Source organism: Lepisma saccharinum, chromosome 3, assembly GCF_977018435.1.
Source record: "Lepisma saccharinum chromosome 3, izLepSacc3.1, whole genome shotgun sequence".
Classification (NCBI taxonomy): Eukaryota; Metazoa; Arthropoda; class Insecta; order Zygentoma; family Lepismatidae; genus Lepisma; species Lepisma saccharinum.
Window position 1 is genome coordinate 119,685,626 of NC_139231.1, and position 12,784 is coordinate 119,698,409.

The 12,784-nt window shown below is 37.1% G+C and overlaps 1 protein-coding gene across 1 annotated transcript in view; it reads left to right on the top strand.

Annotated features, from left to right (window-relative positions):
* LOC145985369 (xibalbin-1-like) overlaps positions 1–12,784 on the top strand; it is a 120,437-nt gene that overhangs the window by 83,483 nt on the left and 24,170 nt on the right. Inside the window, exon 2 of the mRNA XM_083119316.1 lies at positions 24–81. Within this exon, the coding sequence (XP_082975442.1) occupies positions 24–81 (58 nt within the window). The remainder of the gene's footprint in view (positions 1–23; positions 82–12,784) is intronic.

Below are 12,784 nucleotides of genomic sequence, written 5' to 3' on the forward strand. Positions count from 1 at the left end.
ATTCTGTTCTTCTTTCGTTTCAGAGGAGGCTATGGATGATTACGACAACAACTTGGAACGGCTCCTTCAGAATACACAGAAGTGAGTATTTAAGAGCAACTAGCAAACAACAAGTAAAAGAAAGTAACTATAGACATGTGACAAAGATGGTTGGCTTTTTAAGTTCGAAACTTCCCCACAATAACATATTAAGTCCAATTAACCAATTAAGTATTTCGGTCATCAGCTTTAAAAGATAGTTCACTAATTAGAAAACCTAATTACTGGTGCACAAAAGGGTCAGTTTATGACGCAGACACTAAATTGATCCCATTGTACACCAACATTAATTGGTTTGCGAGCATAAAAAGCAATTTTTTATTTAAAATCTTCAGTTGTACAATTCTCAGTGCTGCTGAAGAAACATTGCTGATATATCTTACACATCTGTGTAGTTCTTCAAGTTTTCCTGCTGGCGAATGACTAAGGGATATCAGCCAGGACAGTTCCGGATATACTCTCGAGCTTTCGAGAGCTAACGGCGCTCTCATCTTCAGGGATTGAAGTCGAGAGCTAAAGTCATTCTCAGCATGATCAGATCGGAATTTATGTCAAAAATTTTCGAGAACTGATAAGCTCTCTAGTGATGCTGGATTCTCATTGGCTAGATTAGTTTTGTTCCGGAAAGGGCTATACTCCCGTATCACGTGATATCTTCGCCCCCATTTACTGATCATGTAAGCTGTGCCAGCCCTCAAAACGTTGGACATATACTCCAATATAAGCTGGTTGGAAACATAAGAACAGCTGTTTGATATTAAAATAGTTAGTAAATGTAATATTTTAAACAATATATTAATATACAAGGTGGTTCATAAGTGTGGAGTCACCAGAATAAAAGTTGAATGACAAACTATTCTGCAAAACTAACATTGTAGTTTATAATAGGGGTGGGGGAAAATGTTATAGGGCATATGACGATGACGGTCGCCATCTTGAAACCCGCCATCTTGAATTCAACTTCAGAATTTTAAATTGGAAGGGGGTAATATGATATATCAAAACAGGCTAGAATTTCACGAAAAATTCAATGGTGAAGGTTTTTTTCGACGTATCTTTAACCAGTAAAACGTTATGACTGAATTCTTGTACCAATGTGCTCCTTTTCGAGGTGTTAGAAAAATGCCTTAAATTTGTTTAGCGCGTCGGTAACGCATCGAGATCAAAGTGACGTCTAGGGAGAGAAGTTCTCATGCCATTGCAGATTGCACACGATTTTAATCGGATACATCCACGAAGAGCTGCGCATTATGAATGGTTGTCACGAACAATTACAGTGTGACGCTTACATTGAATGAAAAGTCCTTCACAGTAACAAGTCTAATGTTTATGTTCATAAGGAAGTTAGAAAACAGAATATGCGACCCTTGTCATCCGATAACTAACTTGGACATAAACTGTTCTGGTGTCCCTCCCTACTGTAAAAAAACTCTGTAAAAAGTACCTTCTTCCGTAAGCAAGGATGAAAAAACCTGTTCATTTAACAAATCCAAGTAGCTCTAAGCATTTAAGATTCCGTCGATAGAAAATGGACTAACCAATCGTGTTCCACACAGCACGCCACGCCATTAACTTACCAGCACCAACCATTCAGCTTTGATCTGTCCAAAATGGTTTATCAGATAAAATGCATCGAATATTTTGTTTATTAACTTCCTTACGAACATAAACATTAGCCTTGTCATACTATTGAAACTAACGAGCTCTTTTCAGGGATCGAATACAGGTACTCTTGATTATAGACCGATATTCTTAACCAGCCATATAAATCAAAGAAAAATATTCGAAACAACCTCAAACACGGAAAAATCGTGTTCCAGAAATTGCCAGAGATCGTTAAGTTGTACAATTTATCAACAGCTACATCTGGTTGCATCATTAATGAAATTGGGCATGAGTGGTGGAACCCATATTTTGATGTAAATAAATTTCGCGCCAAAACATTCTGGAAATTCTTGTCAAAGGGTTGTGGGTGAATTCTTGAGATACTGGACACGGCGTGCTCCAACAGAGGGGGTTAGGTGTTAGGCATAGGGGGGCGGGAGCCGTGAGTCAATATTTGGAGAGAATTTATTAAAATAATGGGTTTCTGCAGAACGAACGTGGAAATATTTACCAAGGTCTGAAAGTTTCGCCTCTCGTAAACTAGTATATTTGAGAACAATTGGAGCTGACGGATGCATATATGTTTCCAGTTTTCATCCCCTGTTCGCATATGCAGGAGAAGACGCAGAAAGTCGACCAGACGTGTTTTGGATGTCGGATATCAGGTATTCTACTTCTGCATAAATGACACACCGTGCGTGTTCCCGACTTACAAACGAAACTCACGAATCGAACGAAAACAACTGGCCTCGTGAACCTTGTGAAACCAGTTATTTTATGGACTTTACGAGCACACTGGACGAACTCGTCAAGCTATCCGTGCACGATGAAATGAAATTCGAGAAGGAAAGAACAATTGAACGAGATAAGTAGATAGAGAAACATGATAGTAAGAGAGAGGTAGTGAGAAAGAAAGAAAGCAATAGGAGAACGGGGAAGATAGAAAGAAAGAGAGGACTATTGAGATGAAGAGAAACAGAGGAACATAAATGCCCACACCTAGACTTGAAACCGAGACATTCGGTAGCGAGATCGTGGGTGCTAATCAGATCTGGAACTTTAGTTGAAAAATGAGATCTGACCCTCAGAAGTTTCATTCTCGACAAGGAGGCAACGTTAACCACTACTCATTTACAGAACTTAATGGATCTGTTGCAAGTATTTGGTGTCCATCAAGTATTATCTTTATAGGTGCAGTAGCTCCGGAGTTATTCAGATGGACGGAGCGGTACGACTAATGGACGTTCGTAGATGTTGTTTTCCCCATTTTTCCAAAGCTCTTTTGTTTCCGTTATCATTTGATATTAATATTCTTTTTAACACACATTCCTTTCTCTCTCCCTAACCCTCCATAATTTCCTCCTCTTTTTATTAAGCTTCGCTGTCAGAAAGTTTCCATTACCTGCAGCATTTTACATTTTTCTATCATCATCGTTTACATTTTTTTTTCCATTCACGATGTTCACATTGTTCCCTTTTTTTGTTCAACTCTCTCTATAGATTTTAAAACTTATCTTATTTTTTGCCTGAATTGAGGGATTTCTTTGTTGTTTACGAAAAATGGTTCAATTTCGCGTGCGAGAATAAATCTATTTCACATCCCGTTTTAAGGAGTAAATTCCCAGTAACAAGAGAAAATTTGTATAAAGATAAACTGTTTTGCAAGGTTTGATCCAATTCAATTTACACATCTAAGGTAATGTGTACAGCAAAGCGTTAACTGAGCTCCAACTAGGCTCACATCGCTGGCATTCTGGGTGCTAGACATTGACCGTGACTATTCGCCACCCCCTCTGTTCCCATTGATTCTTCGCCATTGGTATTTTTTTTAAAAAAAAATTATAAAGATAAATAATATTTTTTTTATAAATAATATCCATCACGGGTGGATATTATTGAACATTTTTGGTTATATTTTCATGTCAATAACTCAATATGCTGACCAAGGCAGAAATTTATTTTATTTTAAAACATAAACTAAACATTACGTTTCAACCTTCTAGCAAGGTCTTCTTCAGACTCAGACAGACAAATGTTTATTTGTACTTGGTACAGAGTTTGAAGAAGACCTTGCTAGAAGGTTGAAACGTAACGTTTAGTTTATGTTTTAAAATAAAATAAATTTCTGCCTTGGTCAACATATTTAGTTACTGTTATCATGGAAACAAGGCTTAATGGTGTTTTCATGTCATAAGAGTGCAAATTCTATTTCATTGAATTTGTTTTGCGAATTATACGAGGTGTGTTCTATCTAACATGAGACATTTCGTGCGTCATTCAACTGATAAGCAGCTATGACGTCAGGGGTCTAGGAATCGAACCCCAGATGTTCTTCTTGAGTGTTCCTTCATCAGTTTCATCATATCATCACTCTTCCCCATCACCGCGATTAGCCAAAAGTGGAAGAAAATCGACGATATATACCAAAAATTGAAAAACTCAAAATAAACTGATAAGTAGTCATGTTCCAATTGGCAAACTGACAAACTTGTAAAAATATAATGTTGCACAATGCGGATAGACCAATCCATAGCCTACATAAGAAATTTACAAAATCATTTATGGTAGGGCACAGCCACACAGGGAGCAACAAAGAGAGAAAGAAAGAGAAAAGATGGCGCTAGAGGAGACAGAAATAGAAGAAAGAACGAAAGGAAGATAAACAGAGGAAGAAAAAGAGGAAAGGGGAAAGATATAGTAAACAGAAAAAGAGAGATGAACGGAGGAAATGAAAGAAGATAGTGAGTAGATAGACAATCAGGAAAACAGAGAGAGAAAATGTAGATAGGAAAACAGGAAGAAAGAAAGAAAAGGGTAGTGAAACGGAGAAAGAAAGAGGAATATTGAGAAATAGAGAAAGAACGGAAGTTTGAGAATCATAACTAGAGTGAGAGGACAATGGATAGAGAAGTATATGACGAAAGAAAGTTGAAAACAAAGTGGAGAGATGGGGGGGAGACAATCTTATTATTTATAACCATCGAAGTAGGGTCGATCTGAAAATATTTTATTCAGCATGTATACCCTGTCCCATCTCTCTCTGGAGGAAGCGAACGAAAATAAGTGTCTGCGCATGTAGTGACGCGAGACGGCTCCACCAATGAATACGTTAGAGGAAGGGGATTGTGTGGAGGGGAAAAAGCGACTGCAGTTACCAGCCTTTGCAGCAGCGTGTTCTGCTTCGCTCTGCCCACTCGATTTCCCCTCCTTCTCTGACGATACCTGGGACAGGGTATAACCCAAATAAACGAAATAGTCTTGCGACGTCACTGCTCGGATATATTGAGTGTTATGGATTGTTGACGAGGCTAAATAACTATGGTGTTTAAAAATTTCAAATAATAAACGTTCATATGCGTCTGACATTGAATGCATGACATATATATCTTTACTCCGGCAGCGTTTTTTCTTCCGTATTTGTGAATGTCCATTCATCAATTTTATCATTTAATCACTCATCCCCATCTTCGCAAATTAGCCAAGAGGCACAAAACGCGAAGTAAAATAAACTAAATCAAATCAAAAATCAAATTTTCTTCCGTATTTTCTTTTCTTTTTTAATGATATTTCTTGCAATGGCATCCGGTAAAAAAAATGGGGACGCATTGTACTAGTTGTTTCGTATTCTAAGAACAGCAAGAATGCGTTTTAGGGAAACTTGCCAAGAAAAGAAAACTCCTGAGGCTGCATTTCAAGGCCACTCATAGCAATCAAAGCGATTTTATGTGGCCTTATCTTTATAAATTGGTTACGTTGTTATCCATCTTGAATGCCACAGGGACTTTGAAAACGACTCCAGTCTGAGTTTCTCTTCTTTTTAGTGTTTTTCCGTTATTTCTTTGACGATAGCGCCGGGAACTGTGGGAATTCGAAGCGGTTTGCGCCAGTTTTGAAGAGTTGAATGTTGGTCTCTGTTGGACACGTACTGTTTGGGTTAACACGAAAGCCTCCCTGAGTCGATAATTGCCTCGACCGCCGCTAGGGGCGCTGGGGGGCGATCTGCTGGGAAATTGCAGGCAGTGAGTGCCGAGGAGGAAACTCTATCAGGGCCTGCTGAGGGGCAAATTGCCTGGAACCGACTGGGGAGTCGGGACGTTCTAAATGAAGTATTGTTGCCTCCGAAAGCGCTCTTAAGGTAGAGCCCGTGTCTTTTTCCTTGCTTGTTTGTCTGAGCGGTGTTGATTTGAAAAAAAGAAGGAAACACTGACCCTTATCGCCGAGAAAACATCACAATAAAATGTGTGGCTTGTTAGTGAATATTCAGGAACATAGCGGGATAATTCATCTTACTTTCGGTAACGAATCGGATGAAATTAGTGTATCCATCCACCTACATGAGCAGTTCTCAAAGGATGTACCGCAAAAATTCACAGAAGAACATATTATAATGGGGAAAAAATTAACATAAACAAAACAGGCATATGTATGGAGTATTTGAATAATATTGTTTATTACTGTACGGATGTGCCGAGATATTATACATGGCGAAAGATTGTATCGCGATACATAAAAATTTAAAACCGCTGATCTAGGCATTGATTCCGCTTATAACGCGTATCATAAATTGTTCGTGATAAGGTTGTTCTACTTGTGACGCTATCTTGTCTGCGAGCCTTTGTGGCGTACATGGATAAGTTAAAAAGTTGTAGCGGAGGGTAGATCCCCCTGTCGAGACATCGAAAACTAACAATAAATCATAACATAACACACCCCTCCTCCCCTACGAGAGACCGTTAATCCGTCAGTGCTGGCGGACCTCTTAGTGTAAGAAGCTACGAAGTCAAAAGAATCATGGAAAAGTTAAGAAACTTCATATCATCTAAAACATGTACAAGTCTGAGAATTCAAAGCACAGTAGTAGATCAACCCAATAGTGTAGAGATAACGCGGACGCTCGTAATCAAGGGGTACTGGGTTCGATACACAGTAGATATGCACAGTGGTTCGGCTTTTTAAAGTACCAACTCGACCGACCAATCAGTCCCGATTAATCTATTTGCGCATAAATTTGACTTAAATCTACTCACACTTGCTTTACTTAATTGCTTTTATTTGACCCCTTGATTAAATGCTTTTTTAAGAAGTAATGTCTACACTAAATTCTACTTCCTTTTCAGTTAAAAAAGAACAATTTAATTCAAAATTTAGGAACAATCTGATTTTCGCCCTTTAAATTTTAGCACGTTTTCCAGAACATCATAATTTATATTAGTTCCCTAAGTGGTAACTGTTGCCTCAATAACACACGGCTTCTGTTCAACACAAGCCAAGCCTTCAAATTTAAGTTAGGAGGAAGAATAGAGCAGAAATTAGCTGCGGTAACTCACGGCAGTGTGCTGTAGCCAAGATGATTTTTTCGTTTTACACTAGACGGGAGTTGGAAAATTGAAGGTCAGGTTTCGTGAAACAGCAGGGCCTCTTAAAGCATATCCAAGAAACACATTAACCGTTTCAATTGCTCGATTGTAAATCTGAGCTCGCTTTATGTAATTAAGTCTTCAACATGCTGGCGCTATTTCAAAAGCCGGAGAAACCAACCTTGAAATATGGCCTCTTAAAGGAGAGTTTTCCGCGCTGCTCTGATCCGAGGCCTGCACTTGGAGAACGCGAGCGAAATCTGCTAGGCCTTTTGTACAGGTTTGTTATTAATTGAAAAGCGAGCAATACGTAAAACTTCACATAAAAGTTCACGGTAAATATGTTATCGATACTTTGATTCATTGATTAATATATTTTTACTTCGTTTTTCTGCCGCTTGTGACTAATAGCAAGGATGAGGATGAGATGAAATGGATGAAGGGACAATCACAAATATATAGGGATGGCACAACACGAGCTCCACGGAGGATTATCCTGGCTGCAGGTTCAGACGCCAGAGCCTCGTTAGTCTGCAAAATACAGTCCAGGGTGTTGTAATACGTGGAAGAGAGGTTGACATTTGGATATCTCTAGAAAGGTTCACCCCTTTCGGTACTATCCCGTAAATGTTACTTTTATGTTTACGACAGTAATGGCAGAAAACACCATGAACTCAAGGTTACTGGCATAGCACGTCGTATCAAAAATTGTGTTCACTACAAGAGGAAAAATCATAAAATTGTGGATGCGTCATCACTTAGATTTGCACCAGTCACAATTTACAGAAGCTAAAATCAGCATCTGACTGAAAACTAAAATTTCCTTGGCTATTTAAAAGCTGAGGCTGTAAATGGTCACTTAGCACATATATGGACAAAATCTGGACAACACACAGCTCTACAGAGGATTATACTGGCTGTAGGGCCAGACGCCAGGGCCTCGTTGGCCTGTCAATGTATTTTTGAAAATACTAAGGTAACCAGCCCTGGCAAGCTCTTGACTGTTGAAGGGAAAAACTTTGTGTGCAAAATATAAAAACAACAGCGCGTATAAAACCTCAAAGTTGTAAAGAAAACGTTGCGGGTAATTAGGATAAGAACCCAGTAAGTTGGGCAGTAAGTACATGAGTAATTAAGTACAACAAGGACACGAAACCACACTGTTTTCGAAGACATTCCCGGAGAAATCAATTTTTTTTGCCAAGCTACCCAGAAACACGTTTATTTCAAGTTTATATTCAATTTCGCGAAGTGACAAGTTTTGCAAAACGTTATCGTGCCTGCACATGACCAAAAACTCTACGTGTACCCCAGCATTATTATTTAGACGTTCGTGTCTGTGTTTCAATGCAGAGCGTGCTACGTAACCGGAATTTTCATCGCGTCTGCATATTGATCGGTTAAAATTTATAACGAGCGCGTCTGTTAAAAAGGATTCCAACAAAGGAAGCTCTTAAATACAAAAGCCCTAGAAACACAAACGAAGCGAATGTCGGGTGAAATGGGAAACTCGAAAAGTGCCAAGGAGAAAATGAACTTAACGTCCCATTAACTTGGTTTCCACAGCACCTGCCGTAGTCAACACACATAAAAAAAAGAATTGAAAATAAGATGTTAGGACAAAAGATTGAATCAATAATAAAAGAAAGAGGAAATGCTATAGTAAAGAATAAAAGAAGGGGAAAATGTTAAAAGGAGGAATTAAAGAAATGAAAAATGTTAGAAGGAGGATTAAAGGGAGGAACAAAATAAATGGAATAAAATATGGAAAACGAAGGGAGAAATAAAAGAAATGGAAAACGTTCGAGGGAGGAATGAAAGAAAGAGGAAATGTTAAATGTAGGAATAAAATAAATGGAAAATGTTACATTCTTCTCCCATTTTCTGCTAACTCACTCTAAATAATGGTCATAGTCATCTACAGCTTTACCCTTCCCTTTCATTTATTGATTCCTTTATTTTTCTTCCTTCCTCTCGTTAACAGTTTCCCTTTCTCTTAACAGTTAACAATTTCCCTTCTACCTTTCTTTATTCCTCCATTGCGTGTTTTTCATTTCTTTATCGCTCTCAAAAAATAATCTACGAAATGAAACTCGTATGGAACTCGGTGAATGTAATCGTGGCGTTTTCAAACCACTGAAACAAATATATTTGTAACAAACGCACCCGTTGTAACTAACAAGAAGGAAAAGGGTTTGTGAAAGGAAACATCTTTCTGCTGGTGTAATTCGGTACACATTTCGATGTAGATTTTTACACATTCCAGTCCCTTTCCACACAATGCCGTTGACCTCAACGTGATGTAATAGGACTATTTCTGTAACAGGATGAATTCATGCTTTCTGAAATATTGGTTCGAGACCTTCAAAAATCTTGCAAAACATAAATCAATGGAAACCAATCAATTCTGCTTCATACGTGTATGTTTTTCCGGATTGTTATTTTCGCGACTTGTAATCACACTCAGGACACACTGCCAAAATAATTCTGTGAACAGAGATGGGTGTCTGCATGCACCCAGGATTAGAAACCTTCACTACATAGTTTTATATTAGTTCCTAACAATTATAACGGGTGTTTATACGGAACAAAGTACTCACGTTTTAAATGACAAACAAGAATGATAGCAAAGTCGGAAACTGAATAAATTTTCGTTTGCCCAATGTAAATCAGATTTGTACTCGTACCTAAAATTGACAAAGAATATAATTGACACACTAGACCAGTCAATATGATATATGTAGTTCTGGTTATGACAGGAAGTTCACAATTTAGAGTTTAATAATGTTGTTGCAGTAATCACCAAGTTCGAATACGAATAATTTGTTTGTTTTCCCAACATAGTATTATAATTTGATTAAGGAAACATCCTCGTCCCGAGTTCGAATCCCGGCCTGGCCATGGGTGTTATTTGTGAGTGTCTCTTCTCAATTTAATCATATCATTACCCATTCTCATCGTTGCAATTATTGATTTAACGATTTGCCTCGAACAGAGAAAATATCCTTATTTACAGGAAAGCTTACATTGCTGTATTTAAATAAATATTTGAAACAATACATACATACAAATAGTCATACACAAGCACACACATACACATACACACACGCATATATATAATAAAATAAGTATATAGAACTGTACAAAAGCGGGTAAACGTGGCGGAGTGGTTAGCACATCGCGCTACGACGCCAGGGGTCTCGGGTTCGAATTCCGGCCTGGGCATGGATGTTTGTGAGTGTCCATTCATCAATTTCATCACATCATCACTCATCCCCATCTTCGCAAATTAGCCAAATGTGGCACAAAAAGCGAAGTACAATAAAGCAATTCAATCAATCAAACAACTGTACAAATGGAACATATCCATCCTTATGAACGTTCATAGTTTAATAATTCCTAGAACATAACCTTAGCCTTCCATATAAACACTGTCAACCACAAGCGTAGATACATAATATTTGGGTTGGATGTAATAACATTTAATATTGAAAGGAAATAAAATAATAACAAAATATATAATTAGTCAAAACTAGTAGAAAAGTGACGTATGACAAAAAAACAAATCAAGAAAACATCCTCGATCCAAGTACGTAGAACATGACATTAGCAAAAGATTATGACCTTTGATACCACCTCATCCACCGAGTCAAAAGGAAGCGCTTTCATTGGTGCATTTATGTTATCCAATTAAGAGAAACATTAATAATCAAACCCGTCAGAATACTGGCAATACGGAATCCTTATCTGGCTTGCAAAGTCATTGATATCTGCGCGCGGTGAATTTATGGCACAAAATGATTGTATACTCATGAATTACGTAGCTCTATGCTTCAAAGATAGAGTGCCCCTTTAGTGCTTCACGTTTCAGAATTCCCGACCTCAGTTCAACTGTCTAGCCCCTATTAATTACTATGAATAATGTAGACTTTCATACACATTATCTTGTATGTTAAGGCGAATGATTTCCTTTACATATTATCTTTCTTTTGAAAAGTTATCTTTATACAATATGATGAAATAAGTAAAATTAACGAATACTAAGTTGTCTGCCGGGGAGAATATGAACTAAGGAGTAAACATAAACTTTGAGTTACGGCTGAATTTTGATAAAAGAAATTGATTATAGCATATAGTTTTTTTTTTTTGTTTTTTTTTTTCAAAAGTATGAGTTCCGATTGTAGTATGATTTTCAAAATTTGTACAAGATAAGAAAAGGGTTTGAAAAACTCTAAATGAGTGTTGGACTATCTTTGAAGCTTTGCATACGTAATTTTGACAGTCGCGTTAAGATTTGTTGTTTCGAGAAGCTTGAAGATTGCTCAAAAGATAGCTCTTGTACGTAAACATGTTTGAAAGGCTTTTCTTTCGGATTAAAAATATATTATATCACGCACAGGTGGTTAAAGAAAATTTTGAAATATTAATTAAAAAATGCAACCAAACTTAATTAGCTCATTTGTATGTATTATAACTTAAGAAGAAAGGAAACGCTTCTACTTCAATTTAACATTTTTGGATAATCAAATGAACAGTAACATTTCTGAACGAATTTGTGATTCCAATCTTCTAACAAATCTAGCATCAACATTCTTTTTGAGTAACATATTTTCCATAAATAAATTTCAAAAGTCTCAATAAAAAATAAATGTAACATGAACAAAAACATTATTTAGCGGCTCTTTCTTCCTCATCATATAAGTTTTTCTAATCCACTACCCCTCTGACACTCTGCAATGCCTTATATACAAGGCCTGTGCACAGATTGTTTTCTTGGAACGATAACAGTGGCAGGTCATTGATTAAAACACGATATCATAATTACAGTCGAAAATGTGTGATACATAGGCGGAAAATTGGCTTAGTTTTAACGTATATATTTTAAATGGGCGTTCAGAAAGTGCAAAAAGCACACATTTGCGATTGTAATACCGATAATATAGTCTATCACTGTTGACGTTGCGTGTAGCATAGTTTCCGCGCAGGCTTTGTAAATAAGAGGGTTTTGTTCTTCGTTCCTGACTCTTGTGTGCTTGTCTAACTAGAAAACAATGCGATTTTTATCTACATTGTGTAATTGTGTAGTATATAAAACTAAGGACCTTTTTTCTGTCATGAATTAATCATTGGTAATTGTGTATAACATTTGTTAGCGTCTAGTTGTAAATCAATATTTTGTGTGATGATTATTGTAGTGTTTTCACAGCCACGGAGAAACAAAGGTCAAGCTTTTCTTATCATGAATGTTCACGATATTAATATAGCTAGGTGCACATGAAGGATATAGTCAGAACCTTTCGTATTTACATAATTTGCAGCTATACGAGCCAGGTGGTATGAAATTCTGTGATTGTGACACAGAACCATACCATGGGAACAGAAATGCACCTGATTACGATCAGCAACCCTTTTGAGAGAGAGCTTTATCGAGTGTGAGCCCCTTAGAAATATTTTCGAATTTCATAAAATTTCTAAAAATGCTAATTTATTTTAATTAACAAAAGAAAGTTTGGTTCAGATTTTAGAAATAGTAATCCAAAATTCAAGGTAGACTTTACTGAACTTGTTAACTAAATAAATAAATAAGCCTCATTGGTTAGACTTCACAAATAAAATAGGTGCTACCGAACAATTATTTATTTTATTTATTTTATCATCATTTTTCTGTATTTGAGTTCCCATCGAAATCTTGCAACTAATTTGTTTCTTCTTGGCTGTACTTGTAAAATGTGGTAATATTTTCAACTCTGCATCAAATGTCGCACAGTTGAGTACATTACTGT